Source organism: Siphateles boraxobius, unplaced genomic scaffold (assembly GCF_051911475.1).
Source record: "Siphateles boraxobius isolate OS27281-9 unplaced genomic scaffold, OSU_SipBor_1 66, whole genome shotgun sequence".
Classification (NCBI taxonomy): domain Eukaryota; kingdom Metazoa; phylum Chordata; class Actinopteri; order Cypriniformes; family Leuciscidae; genus Siphateles; species Siphateles boraxobius.
This window is the reverse complement of record NW_027509193.1, coordinates 22,337,369-22,364,053: the sequence shown is the minus strand read 5'-3', so window position 1 is coordinate 22,364,053 and position 26,685 is coordinate 22,337,369. Positions and strand designations below refer to the sequence as shown.

At 34.9% G+C, this 26,685-nt stretch overlaps 1 protein-coding gene across 2 annotated transcripts in view; it reads right to left on the bottom strand.

The window, feature by feature from the left end:
* Positions 1–23,309, bottom strand: part of itga3a (integrin, alpha 3a) — a 48,428-nt gene extending 25,119 nt beyond the window's left edge. Inside the window, exons 1-10 of one of the 2 annotated variants that reach the window (XM_077213010.1) lie at positions 22,858–23,309; positions 11,093–11,220; positions 10,543–10,640; positions 10,201–10,438; positions 10,012–10,104; positions 5,793–6,003; positions 5,503–5,696; positions 5,190–5,278; positions 4,171–4,307; positions 3,905–3,982 (exon numbers count right to left, since the gene is read on the bottom strand). In XM_077213010.1, the coding sequence (XP_077069125.1) occupies positions 3,905–3,982; positions 4,171–4,307; positions 5,190–5,278; positions 5,503–5,696; positions 5,793–6,003; positions 10,012–10,104; positions 10,201–10,438; positions 10,543–10,640; positions 11,093–11,220; positions 22,858–23,048 (1,457 nt within the window). In that variant the 5' untranslated portion in view covers positions 23,049–23,309. The remainder of the gene's footprint in view (positions 1–3,904; positions 3,983–4,170; positions 4,308–5,189; positions 5,279–5,502; positions 5,697–5,792; positions 6,004–10,011; positions 10,105–10,200; positions 10,439–10,542; positions 10,641–11,092; positions 11,221–22,857) is intronic. The other variant, XM_077213009.1, reaches the window with a different exon arrangement.
* Between the last annotated feature and the right edge of the window lie 3,376 nt (positions 23,310–26,685).

Genomic DNA, 26,685 nt, shown 5'->3' with positions numbered 1-26,685 from the left:
GTAGGCGGCTGCAGTGAGAGGAGGAGTGAAAAAAGCGCAGGCAAGCCGGACAGTTCTTGCTTCTCGCAGTGGATCTGACATCTGCGAGATCAATGATGGATATCGCGGGATTCACGCTCGTGCACAGTGTTGCTAATAAACTGGATGTAATTTAAGTTCTGTTGCTTTTATATGAAAATAAATATAATGAACAAGACACCCAAAGTACTTGTTATTTAATTCCATTCCAAATAAGTGTTTATCAATCATTTTTTCTTTAATACAGACATAGGCTTTGTGTTTTTTTTATAATAAAATGACATTGCATAACCCATAGAGATCGCACTGTCCGAGAGTTTGGGAATATTCACACATAACATATACACTTAAAACATGATATCCCAGTTTTAAAATCTAACATTTTAAAAGAGAACAATACATCACGGTTGTTTAAACCAATCAACATTAAGCTGTGTCGTCAGCAAGTCGTTTCCCATCATGCTTTTGATCAGCGCAGTCGGTGGAGAGCAACTGCGCGCGACTGCAGAATCCGACACGTGCGCCTTGCGTTCGCGAAAGCTTTTTGACACGTCAGCATGACATCAGAGCAAGGCGGACCACACTCGGACACATTTCTAACCGGCATGCATTACGCGCTGATCACCGGTGATCGGTTCTGCGCAGATTTTGCTCATCTCAAACAAGCCTAATGTCTCATCCCTGGTCATTGTCGCCTATCAATGACGTAATAGACACGCTTTCCTCAGTTTTCGCTTGTAGAAACCATAGACACAATAGAGCTCGGGATCGTTTCGTCACGTCGCGATGCATTGTGGGAATCACGGTACGGAAGTAGATTTACTGTATAGTAGGCAGTACGTAATTACGTTGGTCATTAGATAATATTAGGTTTAATTTAGGTTATTTTTAGGAAAATGGTTCAGTATTGCTGTATTGTGAACTGCTGTAATCGGTCTCACTATCGACAGGGCAAACGCCTCATAAATCATATAAGTGGTGGTCTTTTTGCTTTGCTTTGTAGTCAACTCTGTTAGCGCTAACGGCTAACTGATATTTTTATCACATGGTCAATAGATTTTCAGCTGCCAGAGTCAACTAGCTAGCTACATTTACATTGAATATATTCATTTAGCAGTAAACTAAAGTTATGCTGTTCAGATTAACGTTGAAGCAGTAAGTACGTTGCTGTGTTTTGGGAGCAAGCTGTTATAACTGATGTAGCTGCCGTTAGCCAAATCAGCATACCAATTCTCGATTAGCAATGTCACCTAGTTTATTCATCTAGATTTTGGTGGATATACTAGGTTAGTATAATACTGAAAAGCTATGGCATGATTTGTACCTTACACTTCTAGAAAGCATCATTCAGCCAATAGACACACAAATGTAGTGGTAATTTCAAGCTATAGTCTCCTATGTAACTTACTGGACCTTAAATGGTATTCTGTTGCTGAAGCTGTAGCTCTGTAGCTTAAATGTTAAAATGCTTTATTATTACTAATAGCTTACATATTATTCTATTGCTGGAGCTCTGTAGTTTAACTGTTATTAACTGTTATTACAAATAAATGTAAATTTAATATAAAAGTATGTAAATTGCGCTCTGTGGCGCGGCAGGGTTTTGAACGAGGTCCTGAGACGCAGCTGGGTGCCGCGGACAGACGCCGAATGGCGCCGCCGGTGTGTGTACACTCATAGAAAATAATGTGTTCCAATTTTAAAGACATGGCGCTGCGCTTCTCGTCCGGTGTGCGACCCCCTCTAAGTATAACACACCGTTGCCATGAAAAACAGAGCGTTGCCATGGACACAGTTCTGTTCATTCTGGAGCAATACAATCGTTTTTAAATCAATAAACTCCTATATTTATCCAGAGATCGGCCGGTTACGCTATTACCTTATTCCAAACCGGCCTTTGCGTTACCTCTAAAATTGCCGACGTTACCCACAATGCACCGTTCCATGACGGTTACGCCCGAGCTCTATATATAGATTCCTCATTAGCGTCTGTTTCAATGGGCCGCTACGTAAGCCGCTAATTAGAAATCTATGCATATCTATGATACAATATCTCGCTCACCGCTGTTGTGTCGTTCAGTCATCATGGTTCACAATTATAGATTGGCGAGTACAAAAAAACTCCCACAAACTGTAAACATAGATCAACTTAGGCAAGCAGGCTTTGGGAAAAACGGAGAAATAAAACAAGGATCAATATCGACGTGGCGTTTTCGTGATGGGGAGAGCTCCGCAACAAACTGGACTTGATCTGTCCACAGAGACTCCACTCTCACATGTGTTTTAATAGACAGGTAAGCAAATATAGATTATTCATCGTACACTACAGTTATATTGCACTTTGTTTGTACTTCAGTAACACTTTTTGTCAAGTCTGGTGACCAAGTCTATGGCAGTGAAATTAAGTAGCCTATGTGTTGCACAAAAATATTTAGCAATTTTGCAAATACTGTGGGTTTGTTCAAATGTACTTTTAGTATGATTGTTTTAATGAACAAAAGCCATCGCACAACTGTTGGTGATAGGTGCGTAGGAAAAGAAGACCAAGCTTGATCGACAATCTACAAATAGGAACTCCCGCACACTATCAGTGCTTGCAAATAAAACTTAAATTTAGCAGCAACGTTTCGGTCATTCGACCTTTATCAGGCATGCCTGATGCCTGATGAAGGTCGAAAGACCGAAACGTTGCTGTTAAATTAAAGTTTTATTTGCAAGCACTGATAGTGTGCGAGAGTTCCTATTTGTAGTATGATTGTTTTAAACATGTAAAACTGCGCAGCATTAACCCACCAAATCATTTGACAAATAGTCACATATTAGTAACAGGCTAATATAGCATTCCATTTCACGTTCCTGGCAGCCAATTCATTATGATGACATAACAGTGTGATTAAACGTCCAGGTAATACAAAAACGAATTTATTAGCTGATATATAATTTATGTGATTTGTGAATTCTATACATCTCTGGATGGTGAAAATGACATTTCCCATAGTTCCATTCTCCTTCATAGCGTCATCAAACTTCGTCTTTGTTATTGTTTTGAAAATGCGACTTCTGTCAACGAAAAAATTATATATTGTAGCTTTAAAGGCCTTGAAGTGAGAATAGTGCCATCTGGAGGCATTAAAAAATAAAACATGTCATGTAATCACCTGTATCCCTATAGTGAGGCTTTTGGATTCCCTTTGTTTGTTTGTTTTTTGACATAATTTCATAATTTTATTAGGTTTTGCATTGAGATTTAGACATTCTGAAACACTACTTTTTGTAAAGGTTTAGATATTTTTTGTTAGATAAGTTCCAGATTTTTCATTATAATTAAAGTCAAACGTTAAAAATTTGTTAGAAAGGGAACACATGGAAAGCACTTTATATATAGTACATAGAATACTGTTACTCAGTATTTTATAATAAAAAAATCAAAAACGAAATAAGGAATGACAGTAATTCATTGCTGTGCACTTTTTTTCTGCACAGTGCCTGATTTGTGGTTTGTACCACCAAAAGATTCTCTGTTTTTGTATTGTTCGTATTTCCCATTCATTTCCTATGTCAATGAGCCAAGTATGACTTCTTCTTTTTTTTTTTTACCCTATTAAAATAACATGTCCATAATTTTTGGTAAGTTCACACAGCTAATGGGACAAAAGTCATCAAGTGTCATCACATTCCGATGAAGCAAACATTTTTACAATTTCAAAAAGTAAAAATTTTCGGTCTTATTTCTTAATCATTCTGATCCAGTCAGTGTTTTGGGAAATAATCAACAATTATTAATTATTATTTTGTGACACGGTAGTCACTTTTGTAGTGGGGTTCCTTCATTTCCATGTAAACAAAAAATGTGCAAGTTGTAGCGAGACGTTTAGGGATTTATTACCAGGCTTCACAGGTTTGAGGGTTGATAACTGCTGGTGTCACAGTGAAAGTCAACTTTAGGTGAATCACGGGGCGTGCCCTTTGTAGGTGGAAGATAAAGAAAACACAGTGAGGTTAGGATCCCTGGCCTGAAGAAAATCACTATGCTAATCAAAGTACCATAACTTACAATTGTGATATAATAGTTAACTGTCTTTATCTTCTAACTTGATGCTAAACAACTAAAATATGTAAACCTGAAAAAATACAGTTACACAATCAAGTCACCTAAGCAAGACCACACGGTCATCTAATGATCCGACCGCTATGTCTGGGTAACTGTTTCTGTCCACATCCATGCCACCACTGATGGAATAGCCAAATGTCTGAAATCCACCACCTGAGATTTCTTCTCCCTTAATGACCTAAGGAATTAATGTTGGAGCAAAAGTTAGACATTTGCAATAAACTGTCCTGTCCTATCTAAAGTATGTCTAGTTTGATAGCAGTGTGAATACAGTGTATATATATATATATATATATATATATATATATATATATATATATAGTAAACACATATTACACAGACAAATAGTCAGGATTGACCCTATTAGTGTAAAACCAAACCTACGCTAAAAAATGGATCACAGACACAAATACATGATGTTTTTGTACACTTTCTATTCAACAAAGAATCCTGAAAATAAACATTGTATCACAGTTTCCACAAAAAATATTAAGCAGCAGCTCAACTGTTTTCAACATTAATAAGGTGATTTCAGCACCAAACCAGCATATTAGAATGCTTTCTGAAGGATCAAGTGACACTGAAGACTGGAGTGATGATGCTGAAAATTCAGCTTTGACATCACAGGAATACGATTTTTTTTTTTAAAATATATTAAAATAAAATGTATTTTAAAAATGTAATAATATTTCACAATTTCACTGTTTTTATAGTTTTTACTTTAATAAATGTAACCTTGGCAAGCATAAGAGATTTTCTTCCAAAATATTTTTTAAATCTCACCAACCCCAAACCTTTGAACATTCAACATTGTAAATGTTAATTTAACCAAAAAATGTTACTTTTATGCATCTGTAAATAATGACTACACAAGGATGTGAGGAATCACTGTCCTTCCGGTACATAAAGTTTGAGGTAGAACTGTTTGTAATATATGTCGTACAACTAAGTGTAAAAGTCTTCTAAAGAAATGCTAAACACTTTTACTTCAAAACCGCTATTCAAAAAATGTGTAAAAAAATTACAATGCTAGTTTAATAGTTATATATTCTCATCTCACCTGACTTGGCTTTTGGGAAATACCCATTTTGCTACCCATCCATATAGATACGCTGCCTGTACTATGATATGGAGCACCAACAGCAAAATCTGTGAAGGAAAGGAGGAGTGTCAAAATACTTCTTAGTAATGCCACAAGAAGACAGCAAAGTAAAATGTCATTGACTGTTACTCTGACTGAGCATTGCATACAAAAGTGAATAATTGCATTTACATTACATTAGCAATAAACTAATAAAAGATAAATACATGTTCCTTGTACTGAGCAAATACAGAACCCACTCCACCCACCCACCCCACCCCACAAATTCTACCTTGGAAGCCGTCCTGATTCAAATCACCAATAGCAACAACAGCCATCCCAAAAGCGGAGTCCTTAGGCCCAGTTAGGACCACGTCAGCTTTGTTACGAAAAGACCCGTTCTGGTTCATATAGACATAGACTGCACCACCTTTATCATTGTTCCGGTCAAAATAGAAAGGGGCTCCAACAATCAGATCCTTCCAGCTATATGGATAATATGAAAACACCTCCATGTCAAGATCATCTGTTTCATTAATGACCTCAATTAAAAGGGAGCAAAACCCCAAGAATTGTCTTTACCCATCATTGTTAAGGTCCACAACAGCAACACTGTTGCCAAAATAGGATCCTACTTGTTCCCCCGTTACACTCATTTTGACTTTATCATTATCAAGATTATCATCAAATTCAGTCATCATCACAGATCCTCTGGCTTCGTCTCTTGGAGCTCCTGTTACCACTGTGTCTTTGTCTTTCCTTAGTACATCTCGGTCCACAGCTATAGAGTAACCTGCAGAGCAATCAGTCAACAATCACCAAGTGCCATGTTCTATATCTACATATTTACATAGTTATAAAAAAATATGTAGAAAGTGTGTGTGTGTGTGTGTGTGTGTGTGTGTGTGTGTGTGTGTGTGTGTGTGTGTGTGTGTGTGTGTGTGTGTGTGTGTGTGTGTGTGTGTGTGTGTGTGTGTGTGTGTGTGTGCGTGCGTGCGTGCGTGCGTGCGTGCGTGCGTGCGTGCGCGCGCGCGCGCGCGTGCGTGCGTGTGTGTGTGTGTGTGTGAAAAAATATTGTGAAAAATATTGTATACTTAAGCACAATTTATTCATATGTACTTAAGTATAACTAAGTGTATTTTTGGCCCACTATAAATTGGTCTACTTAAAGTCTGCTAAATTGGGACAACTGATTTTGTACTAAATGGATTTTAGTTGTCCGAAATTAGTGCTGAAGTTCAACTAAAGGTGTATTTAATATACTTGTTTGTGCTAAATGGAACTATTCGAAGTATACTTGCTTTTACTTAAATGCAGAATTCACTCATCATAAACTTCAGAGGTATTTTTGGTGACATTACAATTGCAATTAAATTACACTGTAAGAGGGTTGAACATACATTAATATTATACAGATAACAAACTTTTAGTGCTTTTAAAACACATTACAATGACATTCCAATGACATGTACCAATGGCATCATTATAGCGTGCTTCAAATAGGCTACAATAAAGTAATCTTTATAAATAATGGCACAATTTGCCTTTTACTGACACCCCCAGTCACTCACATATCATCCGAATATCAGTGAGACAATGAGAACAGATATATGCACATTGATTGTAGGAACTACTACGAACTGGAATCGAACACGAGTCGCTGCAACACAAGCTCACTCTTTTTTACCAGTTGCGCCACCACACAGATATACATTACGCCAAACTGGGGTTACTTTTTGTTCTTTCTATACTGTTACAAGTTAGTACTATACTATAAGCAAACAGATTTTGCCATCAATGACAGCACACATTATATGGATTTAAAGACAGTGAATCACTAAGATAAGTTTCAATATAGGCGCAATAAGTGGTGCGTGAAAATAAACGCTAAACTGTATAGAACATGAAAGTGCGTTAAACTTGAAGCTGTTGAGGAAATAAAACCAGCAAACACGACATTAAATATCCTCTGCAGAATGTTTTTCTCTTTTATCTGACATGATCTTTCATTAACGCTGCAGGAAGCAATTGCTTGAACTGGCTGGCATAACATTAGTTTTATTCTTGTGCACGCACTAAAACACAGACAATTCCGTTCGTTGGTGGAAGAATGTGAACGCGCAGAACTGCTTGTGTTTCAGTGAATGCGGATGAAATAAAACCATCCATAACATTTCTCTGCGGGCTTTCACTCTCAGTGTTCTGCAGAACTGTCTGCTCCTGATGTAAAACGCAATGAAAGTCTCGCATTGCGCTCCGAATTTAAATGTGAATTAAAATTATTTGAATACATTTTATGTTGTTATACTTTTCATGCAGTTATTGTTTGTAAATTTTTACTTTTAGTGTAATTTTTGAGGACTGTTCAGGATCATTTTTATAATTTGTTTAATAATTCATAATATTTTGACTGAAGTCCACATTTCAAAGTGCAATGGGCCATTAAAGTACTATTAATGGCAAAAGTGTATTATGGTGCATTAGAGTGTATTAGGAATACACTAAAGTAATACAACTTCTTTCACCATTTCAAACTGACTATATGTTGATTTCTTTATTTGTTGTAATTATGTAATTTTGTAACTACTTTCTACATGTATGTACAGCTGCTTTGCAAGCATGCAGAATTGTGAAAAGTGCTGTAGAAATCAATTTTAATTGAATTAAGCAATAGCCTATTCAAAGTGTAGGTAAATTATTGAAAAGGTAAAGGCCATAATCATAAAACTTCATGATTTTTTTTTTTTTTTTACTCAAAACACATTTCCTCTAAACTTTCATATACTATTTTTATACTCAACAAATACACTGTAAAATCCAACAATGATTCTGACTAACACTTTTTAGTTCAGATTAACTGATTGGATTGAGTGCCATTTTGTCAAGCAAAAAATGGCAGGTATTGAGGCGGAGCAATTCTTAATAGACTTTTCACTCATTTCCTCCTTCTCCACAAGAAATCACAGTTATTTGTGTTCAAAGGAAGGAAAGTAATACATATTATATATGAATGATACATAAAATAACTATATTTCATTGCAAATTATGATCTTTTAAAATTCTGTTGCTAACACTTATGTCATAAAAACCTTGTGAAACTTTAATTGGGTTGATATAATCTCTATATTTGTTACAAAATCTTGCAGTTGATCATGCTTGAGTCACACAGACTCAGCCTGCAAAACACAACAATGGTAAAAATGTAATTTGATTTAAAGTAAATTATCAAGTACTCTCTGATCTTTTTTAGTTACTAGAACTCTTGTGTAAGTAAACTATACTAACTAATCATTCTTCAGGACAACATACTATTCTTATTTCACTTACCTTGTTTTTTTAAGGCAATCGGTTTGCATACTTTTTTAAAGTAAGTTTAAGTAAATTTTTAGAATTACATTTGTAAAAAACAAAAAACTATTATTCTGTTACAAAATTACATGTTATTTAAAGTAAGATTTTACAGTGTAGAACTCAAATACAGTTCATTATATTGTACATTTAATCATAAGGTCAAAAGAGGATTCAACAAAAATAAATGACTGAAGTAGTACTTAAATATTTAACAAATTAAATAATTTAATTTGCAAATTGCTCATTGTTACATTTGTGCTGTAGGCAAAAGTTGTGTTTGGAAATTCTGCCCTTACAGCACCTGTTAGCAGAAACATGTTTCAGTTCATACCTCACATTTTCTTTGGTTTGCACAAAAAGAAAGTTTCATCTAAAAAAAATTACACAGCATCTTCTAAAAATAATTTCATCATTCTCAGATTTGAAATACATGGTGAGACTTGTGTCTTTATAGCTGCAATGAGTTTCTAGACTCAAGGTTTCCTTTTGACAAATCTGTCAAATCTGCAGCACAGAATCCCAATAGTGTGCACTCTAAGGAGTTCGGTTGTTTAGCAAAAGTACAGCAAACCCGATTGTTGGTGAGTGTGATGGCATTGACTTTATGGCGTGTTCAAAACATAGATCAAGCAAAGCGGTCAGAAATTTCAATTTCTGGTTCAACCAATGGTAGGATGTTAGGGCAGGCCAATGGGGGTCAAGGTTTAGCTTCGGCAGTTACAATGTTTTCAAGTCATGTCAGAAAGAATGCATTTATGAGATAAAATGCACATAAACATCAGCACAACTCGTCATTATGAGTTTTGGAAACTTTGGATTTTCTTAAGAGTTCTTAAGAGGCAATGGATGCAGAGTCTGCCCTTAAAAAAAACTATGCCAAAATGTATTTAAAATAGGCCTACATGTATTTCATAATAACTACTCAACAAACCCATTAATATATTTACAGACATATTGCTTGAGACTTACTAAATATTATAATTTAACTGTATTTGAATTAAACTTCATTGCACAATGAATATTTCTTAATCTTAAGCATATGTGTTTAATATCAATTTAGTAAGGATAGTATGATCACTATATAATTTAAATGCAACCTAAAGTATACTTGCAATAGTTTCATTTCAGCACAATCAAATATGCTTAATTATATCTTTAGTTGGACCTTACAAAACTACTTGTTCCAATTAAGCAGACTTTAAGTATATCAGTTTAGTACACCAAAAATACAACTGCAAGGTATTTATATTAAGTACATAAATATGTAAATGTATTTGTAGTATACTTGTGTGTCTATACATATCAAAATATATAACAAAATGCAACACACACACAGATATTATATATATATATATATATATATTTACATACATACTTTAATTTAAAATATTTTAAAAATATTTCTTGTTCTTTTGAAAAAACTGAAAGCATAGTTGTGGCACTGCCTTACCAATGTAAATATTCCCTTTATTCATGTTTTGAAGCTTGCTCTTCACTTTATCAAACTCATCATCGGGGTTATGCCACTGTGAATATGTATTTCCTGCGTATAATGGAAAATGATTAGAAGTGAATTTAATAAAGGAATTTTACTTTTAGAAAGAAAAATGTTTGTTTACAGGAAACAGATTTCCCTCACCTTGCCAGTTGAAGCATCCAGGTGCACCGAGGAAGATCTTCATCTGAGTGATGGCAGAAGACATTCCAGCAAGACACATGCCTTCAGCCATCTGATCCTCTCTGGGGTCACACACCTCATCGTACGCCTGCCACTGAGAGTCTGTTTTGTTATACTCTAAATTATTTCCTCGAACAAAGCACTTCCCAATCATACGAAAGTTGGTTGAGAAGTTCCGTATATAACGATGGCCACACACCTATTAAACAGAGTGATGAATATTAATGTTAAGTTGGAGAGAACAATGGATTGACTTTTCATAGACCAGGGGCCGAGAGATCAGGTCTTTATTATGAAACTCACCAGTACACGGCCCCCTGGTTGACTCTGACTGGCTATCGACACACCAAGCCACATCCCATCTATTAAATCATTTTTAGGGTCTGGTTTGTCATCAGGATCTGCATAACACAAAGCAATTATTCCGATCGGTTCTCTCTGTAGTAACACGGAGACATGATTGCTGTCACACTTTGAAACACTTTCTCATCCCACAGCAACAGTACTCAATCGTACATTTCCTTTTGCATAATAAAAATAATAAATGAAATAAAAGAGGGAAAAATTAATAATGCATATTTAAGTCCGGTATAAATGGCAGGAACAAATAATAATAATTATTAATAATAATAACAATAAATATTATTGAAATTAAATAATAGTATGTTTAATTAACACTTTATTACTATTTTATATTTCTATAACAAATATATAAAAAAAAGAAAGAAATTTACTTATATGAATGCAAGAAAAATGAATCAAATTAAATTACAACTACAGTAATAATATTTATAAATACTGCAAATGGGGATAAAGTGAAGTTTGAGGGTCGTATGAATGGCAGGAAAATTACTTGAGTTGAGCAGATTCAGTCTTTTGCAGTCTTTGCTCTCTGCAGTGATTTGACAGGCATATACGTCTCCAGTCTCATTGGCTGACAGTCCAGACTCTGCTTTCTCCTTCGGTGCTCCTACAAGAAGTCTAAAACATGTATAAACCTGATTGAGCTCAAGTCTGTCTCAAGGCAGGGTATTACGGCAGTTGCCGCGATAAAACAGTAATGGTTGTTGGAGACAAAAACAAAACAAAAGGATAAGGCAAAAATTCCCATCCGGCCATGTGCCACGTATTGCTTGTATCTACACAAAATAGTTTTCACTGCAGATAAACTTCAGCAAGTCTAACCCTTATCTGTCTGGGCTTGTCAGGCTGCATGAACTTATTTTGGTTGGAAGGACTTGTCAGAACCCATTACTTCCAAGACACAGTGCAACTATGGACAGGAAAAGCTAGTCTTTTAACTACACTTTAAAAAAAGATGGTTCTTTAATGGTTCTTTTCAACGGTTCTATTTAGAACAGAAACATCCTGAAGAACCATTTATATTCTAAAATGGTTCTTTGTGTTGGAGTTTAGGGTTCTTTACTCCCGCCTTTTTGTTTTTCAAATCTGTAACTGTCAAAGGCACCTCTTTATTACTGATTTTCAAGAGATCAGCTATTCAACTATACACAGACTGTCAACAGGAAAAGGATTTCTTTCTTAAAATGTCTATAAATTATAACTTTAAAAATTGTAACTGGTTTCCTACCAATCATGCCTTTTTCTCTTTTTAGTTTAACTGAACATGCAAGTGTGAGCAGCTCTGTTCAGTTAAGGATACTCATCTCTTCTCCACAAAGTAACAGAGATATGGAATTTATGATCCATATTGTTTGTTTTTATAATTATTACTTTATGGCTAAACATACCCAGTCACAAAAAAAAACATTAAAGCTATCCCATGACTTTATATCACTTTTTCCTTTTAACACAATAAAGGGCTGATACTGTCCATTTTTGCTAATTTCGGCCTTCATGAACAGAATTGTTTTTACATAAATGGAAGAGACACAATGTAACTCTATACTCGATTGTGTATTTCAGATGCTGTCACGGATCATAACCTCAAGAATACACACATAATGAAGGATGTAAAGACATCATTGGAGATTGTGAAGATATTTCACTGGAACTTGGTCATTACATCTATATCGTGTTCAATGTCAATGTTTTTTATTAATTGTGGAGAGCACTGTTCTGTTACAGTTAGTAACTGAAGTGTAGGTTACATTTGTACAATTATATGAAAAAAAAGAGGATTGAAATAAATGATAAACTAAAAACTCAACTTTTATCTTTTTCAGGTTTGATTCTAATCATAATGTAACATTATTGAAAAAACTTTTTTTTTTCCAGTACAAAAAATGCTAATGTTTGACAAAAAAGTCATTTATTTTTGTTAGAATTGTGATTTCATAATATTTAGATATGAGTCCAACTGGAAAAACTTGTGAAAAGATATATTTTAGTTAGTCAAATAGCAGATAGTATATAGTGGAGCTCTATAGCCATCTAGTGGCTAAAATGATAATTTTTTACTTTTAAAACTACATTTTCCAAAATATGGGCACTACATTTACACTAACCCATGTACAATTATCCATGTTATCCCCATAAATTAAATTTAGTAATGTAGGTCTTTTATAAAGCGAATTTTACATAAAAAGCTGTTTTTGTATAAAAACCTATTTGAAAAATCGTGGTTTTTTTTCATTTATTTATATAAATTTAAAATATAACATAAATCCTCCAAAAACTGCACAAATGTTGAGTAAAAACATTAATAAAAAGAGTAGAATTACATTTGTAAAAAAAATAAAATAAAAAAAAAACTATTATTCTGTTACAAAATTACATGTTATTGCCTGGGGTATCTGGAGACACTAAAGATCACTAGTGTCAGCCCAAATGAAGAACATCAGAGGCTTAAAGTGTGTTACACGTTTGCCGGTTCCCGCCTTCTCCTTCCGCCAAAAACATACTTTGCTACATTAATGTATTCAGCTAACAACTGTTTAGAGCACTGTCACTTTTGCCACAATCTGCCATGTCAATAAGACATACCTAATAGAAACAACATGCTATTTTTTTATGTAAATCCTAATAGAGGCAACTAGATATAATAAGACTAGGCAGATAGAGGACTAAAATACAATATTAATAATTAATATATAAAAATAATATTAATAACAGTAGTATTAATAATATGAAGATGCTAATATACAAATTCCAATGAAAATATATTGTTGAAAAGGTTATTTATACCACCATTAAGGTCCTGTATTGGACTTTCAAAGCATGGTTCTTTATGGAACCATATAAAAAAGGGTTCTGCTATTGTTACAAGCCAAAGAACCCTAATTTGGTACTGTTTAGAACCATTTTTCTTAAGAGTGCGCTTTCAGAAACCTGCTGTTTAAAGTGTCTGATAAACATACAGCATCTAAAACCACAGGAGATGGGGATCACATTTTACTCAAATGTTCATTTTCAGACAATATGGAGAATGGGTTTGCGTAAAATGTAAAATTAGCAGGGATTTTAGGCTGATTTAGCTGTTGCTACTGGAACGGTGGGTCCATTAAAACTCTTTCAATCATCAGTTACTTTTCCCAGTTTATTTGACTTGACATATAGGAGTAGACAATTCTCAGATGGTAATTGTTGGTTTCTAAAACCCATAAACAAGATAGAAACAATTAATAGATTACAAACACATTTGCAAATCTTAAATTATCCATCTGAAATCAGCTCAATCAAATGAATTTAACACCAAAGAGAAACTAAACATAACCAGAATTCAATATATCATATCAAACGCATAATCCTTTAAACTAAACAAACAATCAAAACTTACATGGTCAACATCGCAACAATTCCACACAGACCATGTCTGAATGGAGAGACGGATTCTTACGTATACAAGCAACAAGTTGAGACTGAGGCATGAATAGTAAGAGGCCACAGAGGATCTTATAAGGACTCAATCCGCCAATAAGGTCACAGCAGAATTTTCTACATAATACCCAAATAAATAGGCGTCTCTCCTTCTCTTCCTTGCATTTCCAAAGGCGAGCTATTATGATACATTCACTCTTCATTCCTTGCAGGGAAAATCACTTACTCAAGCTCCCCCTATCAATGAGTAACCATTTTGTTTTTGATTATTAAATCCAGATAGATAAGAGTCTAGCATAAGATACCCACATCTGTCATCAAGGGATAGATGTAATCCTCTAGAGCCCTTGAGGAAAGTGAGCAGAATTAAAGAGGCATTTCATAAAACTATAATCACAAAATCAATGAATTTTATTTCAATACTGGTGAGAGCACGACAGACATAATAATGACTAAAGCAGTGCTGGCTGCAAGCTCGATTCATTAATGTTTCATGATTTTTGGAGACACGCACCCTTGCTATGTTATCCACCTTGCAGCCTGCAGCCTCATAAATATTCTGTGAGGGATGAGATCTCATCAGATCAAGACTCATGTCTAACGGGATTATGAATTGGCTTTAGTTGGCGATGCGGTCATTTCAACTTCTTTAAATTCAGTTTGGCAAATTTCAACAGAAATGCATTATGTCTGACAGTATAATTACCATAGATTTCAGAACTTTGGAACTTAGGTTATAAATAACTGAGTAGTATTTTCTGATTCTAGTATACCTGCTTATAACTATACTGCAGCGACAACTATAAGCCATTGCAACTTTCCTTACAATTTCCAATGTAATTACAATATACATTTCCATTGTAATTATCAATATTACGTAGACTTACTTAAAGCCATAGTTCTCTCAAAAATGAAAATTCTGTCATCATTTACTCCTCCTCATCCCCAAACCTGTATGACTTTCTTCTGCTGAATACAAAATGAGATATTTTGAAGAACTGTTTTTGTTCATTTAATGGCAGTCAGTCAGGTCCAAAACTACACAGCACCCCATTGACTTTTAATATATGGACAACTAAGTTATGACAAAAAAAAATTTGTTCTGCAGAAAAAAATGAAAGTCATACATGTTTGGAATACCATGAGGGTGGGTACTAATTTACATTTTGGGTGAACTATCCCTTTAAATCATGGTTCTAGTCCTGTCATCTATGCAAATGCGATAAGTGAACATATTATTACTGTAATACGCTGCCCCAAGAGAACAACAAATGCACAGTCTGAGGTTTCCTTTGGCCTAATTTTCACAACACTCCTTTCCGCTGCAACACAGTTTCTGTACTTGTTCATATGCATCACACATTGTGGTGAGGTAGACTGTGATGAGGACACAGACTGAGGTCAAAGTCAAAGGTAGGGAAAGAGAGGAGGCAGACATGGAGGGATAACGAAAGAGAAAGGTGAAGTGAAAGACATCCCTCCCTCTCCCTTTGGGCCTAATTTCATTTGGACCCCCACTAACGTCCCCCTCAAAACCACCACCACCAACCACAATCAGCTTGCTTCTCCGCCTCATTCCTGTCATGTGACTCCGAATCTGCAAGGACAAGACAGGAAATGAGAAAGTCATGAGAAGGTGAATGAGCAAGAAAGAATGTCAGATTCTTCCTCATCGCTGCATGTTCACCACAACAGAACCTTTTATGAGCGCTGTTGCTCATCTCATATACAAAAAGGGTGTTTACTTAAAGTCTTAAAGGAGCGGATGCAACAAAATGGTCAGTTTAATTCTAAGCGTCAGAGAGAGTGTGGAAAATAGTCATTACAAACTAAATTATAAGAGGTTTTGGTGTAAGTGATAGTTCACCCAAAAACTAAAATTCTGTCATCATTTGCTCACCCTCATGTCACTCCAAACCTTAATGACTTTCTTTCTTCTGTGGAACATAAAAGATGATATTACGAGAAATGTCTCAGTGATCTTTTTTTTGTCCATACAATGGAAGTCAGTGGTTACTAACAGTCTTCTAAATATCTTATCTTATTAAGCGCTTTTGCACCATCTGATGGTGAGGTCGACTAACAGCAGATGGAGATTATGCTCGGCAATCTACTGCTTTTCCTGCAGTTCCTGGACGTCAATGTTGAATTTACTGTCGAATTTGAACCACTGAATTTGTGGTAGCGAATTTGCAAAGCGAAATAAAATGGACCGAAAATTGCCTGTTGAATATTATTGGTTGTATTTTTAAACAGTTTGAATATTTTGGAAATGAAATATGAATGGTGAATATGGATTATTGTTTTTTTAATAATGAAAATGTGTTTGAAATGTTTTTAATTGAAATATTCAGAGCTTAAATATTCAACCATGTTGAATTTCCGCCCATAAAAATGCAAGCCCTAAAAATACAATGCATTAAAATGCAAGCAGGGTTAATGCAATGCCTATTTTTTTTCAAGTAGTGCAATTCAACAGGCTTTTTATTTCAAAAACATTTGATATTATTTTACTTCCATAAAAATGCAACACACACACAGAGAGAGAGAGAGATTATAAATAAATTATATATATATATAATATGCCTCTTTTTGATTTAAATGAGATATTGAAAGTTTTTGGCTTGAGAAAAAACAGCTATGAGTCAGATTACAGGGAACACAACTTCCTGTAACCTGCAGAAGAAGAAGGTGTGTCTGCTTCAGCAGTTTCACTGAATGAATTTCAGGGCCAGAGTTCACATGTTTTACCTTTGTTTGTATGTGTCTTTAAATATACCACAAAAGGACCCGTTCTAAAAGCCTGACTTCTCAGTAAATAGTCCTTACAGAAAAAGGTCCACTGCTCAGTGGCCATTCTCAGTGTTTGAGACTGTCTGGCCATGAACAAAGAACTTGATTAGGACAGAAAAACTTTCTGGCTGTGTTGCTGACATTCAAGGTAAGGTAGGTGAAATGCATGTCCCTAATCGCCTATATAGCAATGAATGAATACAAAAGATTTCTATTTCAAATAATTTCTGTTCTTTTTCATTTCTATTCATCAAAGAATCCTGAAAAAAAGGGTTCATGGTTTCCACAAAAATATTAAGCGGTACAACTGATAATAAATAAGAAATGCTTCTTGAGCAGCAAATCAGCATATTAGAATGATTTCTGAAGGATCATGTTACAATGAAGACTGTAATGATGCTGGAAAATTCATCTTTGACATCACATGAATAAATTAAATTTTAAAATAAATTGAAATAGAAAACATTTTTTTAAATAGTAATACTATTTCACAATATTACTATTTTATACTGTATTTTTAATCAAATAAAGGCAGCCTTGGTCAGACTCCGCATAAGAGACTTCTTTTATTATTCAAAATTAATGACCCCACATTTTTAACAGTAGTTTATATTCATATTTCGTAAAACCATTCATATCCTTTATCACAGACATTTAAGCATTTCTTTACAGGTACAGCATGGATCAAAGCTGCAATAGTCACTAAACTGACAAACACTTTGCACCTAGTACATTCGGGTGACAAGTCTCATGCTTGACATTCCAGCCGTTTCAGATTAATGAATAATGTCTAATCCTAAAACCTTTGATGCTCCAAATGCACAGCAAGTCATTCTCCCTCCAAGGCCTTCCAGGCCAAAGGCGAGACAAACCTACTCTACTTCAACTGAAACTGTTATAAGATCTTCTGTCTAGACCACTCAATGATTTTAAAGTAGTTGAAAGTTTTCAGAAAGTTTTCAGAATTCCTATCCTATTCAACTGATAACTCAATTACTATAATAACATTTTATAACTTTAATACTCAATGTGACTTCATAGTTTTGTTGATTATTATGGGAGTGTTCTAGTCTTGTCACATGCCTTACTTGTAGACATGGTGTAAGTCTTGATGAATAGGCATGCATGCTCTAAAACATTAGCAATAAATTTAACACATTGTCAAGTTTTATCTATATGTAAAAGAGCACTAAATACCAATTCACGCAAAGCTTTTAAATATCTGTTGAAGTGAGTTTTATCTATTTCACAGTATGCATATGTGTTTAGACAGATAATAGACTTAATTTGACAATCTGACACCTTACAGCTGTGAACCGGATAACCACAGCTGCTAATGAAAGAAATGCCAGACAACTAACAGACAGGAAATCACACAGGAAATACAATTCAGCAGCCTTATGTTTGCCTTAAATTTAGAACTTTCAGGTAAAGTTGCAGTGTGCAGCAGTTTTCAATGGGGCAGAACACTGTAGATACATGAATTGAATAATTATACAACAGTTTGTTGCGGCCGTCTAATCTGAATGGCCAAGCAGCGCATCAGTGTGCTAGTGTGCAAACAGGAATGACCAAACAGAAATGTGACATCTAAGATCATTATCTAGTCTCGTCTATACTCCATTTAAGGCTGCAAAACCAAGCCCGTTACAAATATGGAAGAACGAAGAACTAATTTCCAGCACTTTAGATATGGTTGCTCCTTTGACAATTGCCGTGGTATAACTAGCATACTCGAGCCCTCAAGAGCAGCCCAAAAACAAAGGAAGGAGCAGCTGGAAGGAAAGAAAACAAAGTATTTCGCATTTCATGGAAGGAAAGTGTTATTACAGAAAGGCCTTAAAAACGGCTAGACCTGCTTACTTTTCAACTATCTTAAAAGAGAACAAACACAACCCTAGGTATTTATTTGATACAGTGGCTAAATTAATGTTTCAACTTCAGACATCTCCAAACAGCACAGTAGTAATGACATTAATTTCTTCAATTGCAAGACTGATTGACTGATATACAGATAACAATATCACATTTCTATAATTCACATCTGTTAAATGATTGTTAGGCTGCATAAAAAGCCTAACAATATTGATAAAACAATATTATTGATCTGACTGTACTGGCAGTATGAGAACTGAACCATGGCCAGTGACATATTTTTTTCTTTTTGCAGAATTGCTTTATAGATTAAATGAATTAATTTATTGATGATCTTTATACAATGAACCTGAATCAACACTGAACTGACTTCAGCTGAACAACAGCCGAAAAGCAACACTTTCTTGTTGCTTGTAAAAGGTGTAAAATCACTGTAAAAGTGCTTTATAAATAAAGGGGATTTGACTTGACAGTACTGTTAAATATAGTTATTTTTGTCATTAATTCATTTCTATATCTGAATTCATGCTATAGCCCGAATCTGTTAACACCTCACAAAAGCAGAACACTGACAAAAAAATATAATGGGACAGGGATGAGACAGTACTGCAATAGAGGAACTAGGTCAGATAATATAGAGAAACAAATATACATACACTGTAAAAAAAAATCTGTAGAAATTACAGTATTACTGGCAGCTGCTTGCCAGTAACTTACTGTAGATTTAAATTGATTGTTATTTACTGGCAACAGTTTGTTCAAAGTTAAATGAACTTTAAATCTTTACAGAAAAAAACTAAAATAACAGCCTCATGCAAAGCATTCTGGGAACCAAAATCTGAAGGAAAAAAAACAGAAAAAGGTTGATTAACATTTCTGGTTCCCAGAATGCTTTGCATTAGATTGTTATTTTTTTTTATTCTGTAAAGACAAAGACTTGTTAATGTTTAATGTTCATTTAACTTTGAACAAACTGTTGCCAGTAAATATACATCAATTTAAATCTACAGTAAGTTACTGGCAAACAGCTGCATAACTACAGCAATTTTTTTACAGTGTACATATACATACATACATACATACATGCATATATAGCCATTGCTCAACCCTGCACTCTTGACCAACTAGATCAAGGCATTTTCAAAGTCATCCTGCAAAGAAAGCAGATGTACTTTTACTCTACCGTTTACCAACAGTGACCTTGCTATGCATCTGAGTTTGTGGTCTGTGGTCATGAAGAGCTGAGAATTACTGAACTTTCAGCACACGAGCAGCGCTAAAGAAGCAGTTCTGCTGCTCTAGCTAAAGCCGTCACATGAAGGAAACAGGTTATTAGTCTATGAGAGTGCATGAGACAAATGACCAAAGATCAGGCCACAGGAAGACAGAACACACAGGATGCCCTTGTGTGTCACTGAGCCAGTCCTTTATGTGTTTGACAAGATGATGAATGTCTAGCCCGTCCAATTAATATCATCTCGACTATCTTTGTTCTCAAATTGTCCTTTGTCAGTGCAGTTAAGATCAGGAGGACCTCTGAACGGTTTCTGCGTACATAAATCATAAACCGAGACGGGACGTATTTCCTCAATATGTGAAAGCAAACTCCTCCAAATTACGAATTAAAATCCTAACCCTTAGTACAAAAACACAGATGTTTCCACAACAATTTAAGAGCTTTGCTCTCTATTTTAAATTAGCTCCAACCCTTGGAGGTAAATGAAGATGCAGGGTAGCAGACAAATGCAGTGCTCTTCCTTTGAGGTTCAATGACGGGCAATCAAGTCACCAGACAACTTATTTAGCAACACAGACAGCATCACATTAGCTTGGGATGACTCCTCTAGGACAATGACCAGGGCAGAGACAAACACTGAATCTGTTTTTCCTTTGTTTGACCATTAGTCGCACTACATATGACAAACAGCAAACATTTACACCACACTGCTTTTGAGAGAAAGACATTTATAGACCGCGGAGGGAAATGAGCCAATTCAGACAGCAGTACTCTCTTGTGGTATAGTTTCTTACATCTGTTAACAAGGAAGAGACATGTCTTATGATTTATTCAGTCTGCTTTACTTCATTCTTTGTACGTTGTGTGTTCTACTTGCAGTCGAATCAAAACATTATAAAATGAAATCAGACAATTTGATTATCTCTATTGTGCTTGCAGAAATCACACCCATATAACATGAGACATGTTTTAAGATTGGATAGATTTGTGGTTTCATTTTGCATATCGCTTTAGGTCTTTATAAGAGTCTTTACTGTTGTGGTTTTCAACATGTTTATCCTTGTGGCTCCTTCATGTGCTGATGACTAAATTGAAAAGTCAGGGTATTCTGTTATAGCACCATACTGTATATATCTGTCAGCAATTAGCATGCTTAAGAAATATCTCTCACATTTATTGTTTATATACTCAAATGTTGTCTTTCTTTTTTAATTTTTTCAACTGGGCTCTATTTTAAATTACGTAAAAATTACGTAAAAACATTCGTAAAAACAGCCTGTGTGAGTCAATTCAGTAACATGGCTGGCTTTCACTGTGGAATTATCATTTCCTGGGGATATGAAAAAGCAGCATTGTGTGCAAGCCTGCACTTACTCACATTTTCTGCAAAGGTGGTGTTTTTCTACTCCTCCCACCGAGCATCTTTAGCAAAAATGTTATGTCACACTATAAAATGAATTTATAGCTGTTAGACTGCAGATAATATTATATTGTTGTCGAGTTCAGTCTTCTTGCATGCTCCATACTAGTTATTGCCTTATGAGGCTGGCAATACAGGTCTCACAGCACTCATAAGCTCCCATTCTAAATAAGTGTACTACAAAGCAAAACCTACTGCTTCAGTCATCAGCAAATGGGTCTCAGAGGAACTTACCGACAACTGTAAATGATCAGCGGGTTAGAAATTTGTCTACAGCAGGGGGTAATTGGTCAATGTGTACAACTCAGAAGGCCTTAACTAACATAGTTATTTTGTTTATTTTCATTTATTCGGTTATTATGCGCATTTCATAGATGTTATTCCTGACCTTTTGGCCAGCAGTATCCATCAGGACTTTCATTCATCAATACATTTCAGTATCAAATCTCAAACAAAAAGTGTTGTCAAAACTAAATATTTAAGCTACAGTTTTTTTAGAACAAAGGCAGCGAAGTTTGTTGTAGCAACTATGACGGCTATAAAACATTAGACAAGCAGGCGCTTGACCTGCCAAGCCCCTTCAAGTCACAGTATGTCTCATATCCTCTTGTGAAATGGAGCTTTCATGTTAATCATTTACCGGAGTTAATCGAGTTAATTCAATGGCACAAAAACTGAAACAAGAAGATGACCAAAGCATTCACACATGCACAATGTCACACATGTTTTCAGGATTTCATCCTCATCATCAAGTCAAAACAGAAAAGAATGTAGTTTGCACACTGTAGTAGTAATAAGATTCAATTGTTACATTAAGGATCAATTTTTAATTAGTTTTGTATTATATTGTTTTACTTTAAACCCTTAAAACATTATTAAAATTACTTTTAAAGGAATAGTTCCCCCTCAAAATAAAAATTCTGTCATCTTTTACTCACTCTCAAGTTGTTCCAAACCTGTATGCATTTCTTTCTGCTACTGAACAAAAGATATTTTGAAGGATTTGGTTAACCCAACAGTTGATGGACCCCTTTGTCTTCCATAGTATGAAAAAATAAAAATACTGTTGGAAGTCAATGGGGTCCATAAATTGCTTAGTTTCTGAGTTCTGAAATTCTTCAAAATATCTTCTTTTGTGTTCTGCAGAAGAAAGAAATTCAAACAGGTTTGGAACAACTCGAGGGTGGGTAAATGATGACAGAATTTGCAATATTGAGTGAATTATTCCTTTAACTAAAAAATGGAAAACATGATCATCATATAAATCATACATTCAGGTATCGCATATATATTTCGCATATATTTCGTATAAATCGCATTTGAAATGTATTCGTGCATAACTAAATAAATCTGTGAAGAAATAGGCGTGATTGAACTAAATACAAATAACTTCTTAATAAAACAACGTTAATGCAGATATCAAACGCTCAACAGGTGCACATCAGTGAGAAGTCCTTCTTATGACATTTGACATGATGAGGTCAGGTAATTTACATTGAAATAATATACTTACAGGTGTCTCTTCTCTCCTACGACCTGCTCGTGAAGTGCAACCGAAAGTCCAAACAAACTGCCTGCGTTTCCCTCTTTGACGACTGCAAACCTCACATCCAAGTTAAACGTTTGACAGCAACGAGCCGCGCTCAACACGAAAACCAAGACAATCGTGTTTTTACGGAGCCCGTGCCTGTAAAATACATTCATTTTTTCTAATAGTCTCTGCGAAGTTTCTGTTGGGCGAGACAGAAACAGAGAGCAGAGAAAGGTGAGTCTATCAGGGTCTGAACAGGAGCGGATTTGTCAGACGCTGTGAACTTATTGTTCATATTCGTCGTTGTTCCGGGATGTTGAAAACCCTGGAGGGCATTGAAATAATATAGAGCGCGCGGCCGCGGACACCTTGATAGAGGACGAACTTGCACACGCTAGACTACACTCACACAGCAGCAATCTGTTGTAATGTCTAAAAAGGAGCTTTTCAAACTTTTTTATATGGTCCCCTGTTGGACGCTTTCCTAAAATATATCATTTATATTTTCAACAGACGTTGTAGGCTACATGTTTTACTTTATAATAGCCTATAGGCTACTGTAAAGAGAAACAACATGCTGTTTCTGAAACATAGCTTTTGTTTTGTAATTGATGAATAGCCTACTAAACATATACTAAAACCAAAATAAAATATTATTTTACTGAAAAAATTGCCTTAAGTTGATCTGTCTTTTTTCTACCTATGTTGCATAAACCAGAAAGGAAACATATTCATTTTCTGTGTATCTTTTTACGAAAAAATCTGAATTGCAAGTACGAAGAAAAATCATTTTTACGAGACTGCAGATACATTGTTAATTTTAATGTTAAAAACTAGGGCTGACAATAGAATAAAATAATAGTTATTCATCTTATGATTTCCATTTTTAGAAAGCAGAATGAGACAATAAAAAGGTGAAGGTAAAGTTAAAGTTAAATCTAAATTTACAATCAATGTTCAAAATATTTTACACTTTTTTCCTTTAAAATTTTTCACTGATTCTGAAATACTATTGGAACTTATAGGCTATCTCTCAAGGGTTAAATTGGGCATAGTCACCACATTAACATCATCATTATTTAAACTATGTTTAATCTTAAAGGTTCAGTAAGTGATTTCTGAGATCAACGCAAACAAACACACCCCCTCCTGTATTGCTCCGCCCCCAAAATGCACGAACATGCAGTAAGAGTGGATGGCTGTTTCTGAAATCTCTCATACTCTCTTAAGGTACTTATTTTGAATAAGAAATTACTTCACAACTGCTAAAAATGTATGTTCTATGAATGTGTGTGTGAATGTAATCCGGACATACTACATTTGCCACGTTGCCCCATCACGTGACCTACCAGTGTGTCGCATCAACACTATTGACAAATCCTCCCCCTTGGCCTCATGGGATAGTAAAGTGTCCATCAATGTACACTTCAGAACTCTTTGCTAACTAGCAGAAGACACTAGCAGGGTTTAAATCCCAGATGTGCATGTGAGGAATGTTGTAACACGCATTACAATGTGCCCCTAGAACTATTCTATTCTATTCTATACTTTTATCTCATGAGAAAACATGACTGAATAAAGACTGAGAGTCAATGTTCAGAAATTATTAATTATTATTATGTTTTGAACTATGTTGTATAGCTGTGTTTTCTGGTGTGTTCGTTGTCAAACTTAAAAATTACTTTATTTTTAATTATAAAAAAAATGCCTAAGGGGCATGTTGTCACATTTCACTTCCATTCTTCCGGGGTATATCAAGAAAAAGTATACACTGTATTAATAAAACAAAACCACAAAATTGTACTTGACGTGTGAAATTAATTAATGTGGGAAAAAATAAGTACTCTGAACCCTAAGTAGATTTACACAAACTGAGAAAGTCAAGAAGCGTTAGGTTGTGCCCCGCTCTCCCCTATGCGAATTGGGATCCACCTACGCCTAGTGTTTTCTGCCTACTAGCTATAGTAGGGAAGTATGCGATTTAGGCTGCCGCAGATGTCTTTTTAAGTGTGTTCAACTTGAAGCAGACTGATCTGTGTATGACATCAAAGTAGCCTATGCTGCGAGAGAGATTAGAGAGCAGAATGCTCCGTATGCTTTCGAATCGGATTTTTAGTTTTTTGCTGTAATTATTTGTAATGTTTTATAATGTGTGAAATACACTTAACATTAAGTGCTCATGTTGTAGACCATTTATCTGTTAACCTCACTAAAATGCACCATATCACCATGTCAACAAACAGTAATTAGACTTAGTGGGATAATTCTTTCTTGTTAGGTGTCCTCAGGATACATGAATCAGAACATGCCATAAGGGCTGCTTGATTTACTCACTTGTCTCAACATGCAAGATCACGTAGCAACTGCGAACCTGTTTTTTCTTCTTTTTTTTCAAAAGTACATTCCAGATGTGCTCTGATAGTTTTGAGAGTCTGGTCTGGACAGATGGGAATTCTGATGGTACCGTATATAAGTCCCAGGTAATGTGCCCGCTTTTTGTTGTCATGTTGAGATAAAAGCATATAGGATACAAAAGAAAGACTTCAATTCAAAATCCCTTTAGCTCAAGGAATCCTTCACTTAGTTTGAATATTATAGAAATGAGATACTATTGCATAATATTAATTATAAGAGAAATACTCTTATAAGAGAAAGCACATTCGTTTTTTATTGACTTTGGTACTATTTCCACAAGTACTGTTAGTACAAAAATCCAAACTGATCACACTTGTTACACAATGAATCGTTTTTTAAAACCTGACCTCATGCTTTCACTGCAGCAAGATTATTGTAATATGAGAACTACGAGAACATAGATTCTACAGAACCTATATCTATAGAATTAGAATCTATGTCAGGATGTACCAAATTGTTAATTGATAAACCATCAACCCTTTAAGTGTCACCCCCCCCCCCCCTTTTTTTTTTTAAATAAACATGAAACTGCACATTCCAAACTTAAATGGTTATAATTCAAGAATGCTTTGGAATATAGATGTAAGATTGGTCTTGTTTTAAAGAAGACATTTGGCAGATTTTTGTAGATTTTTGTAAATTAAGAAAGTGAAACAGAAAAAAAAGTTTTTTTTTTTTCAAAACATGTTGGACTCTAAAACTGCAAGAAAATCAAAGCAAAAAATCTGGAGAAGTTGTGTTTCTCAAAAAATATCTTCATTGATATCTCAAAAAAAATAGCTTTCAGTAAGATTTTGTTTGGGCGCAGTACCAAACTTTTTCACTTGGTGACAACCAGACTCCATTACTGCCCATATAAGGGCGCCTCTATTTCCATATGTGGTTTGGGTGATATGAACCATTACTTCCACAATTTTTATAAAATTTATGAAGTAGACATCCAATTCAGAAGTGGTATGGGAAGTTTGGCAGATTTTGATATGCATTTAACCTCTAATAAACACACGTTATAGCTTGCTGCCACATCACAAATGATGAATTTATTATTGTTTTCTTTATATTTAAAACATTTTCAGACCTTTTTTTCTAAAAAAAAATTAAAAACAAACATAAGTTTCTACACTTCTTTCATGATTTTTCATGTTCATCACTATTTCAAAATAAAGGTCTGCACACGCCTTAGGTGTAAGAAAATATTCTTGTTGCAAATTAATAAATTACGGCTCCTCTGTAATTTACTTTGAAAATCAGTCACCAAATATGGAAACTAGAGATTCTAAGCTTTCAAATGATATATAGTTTGTCAAGATTAGTTTAGGTTTATAGGATATTGCGGTTTTAAATATTTTATGGCTATGGGCCCACCGGTGGGCCAGTGACACTTAAAATAGACAA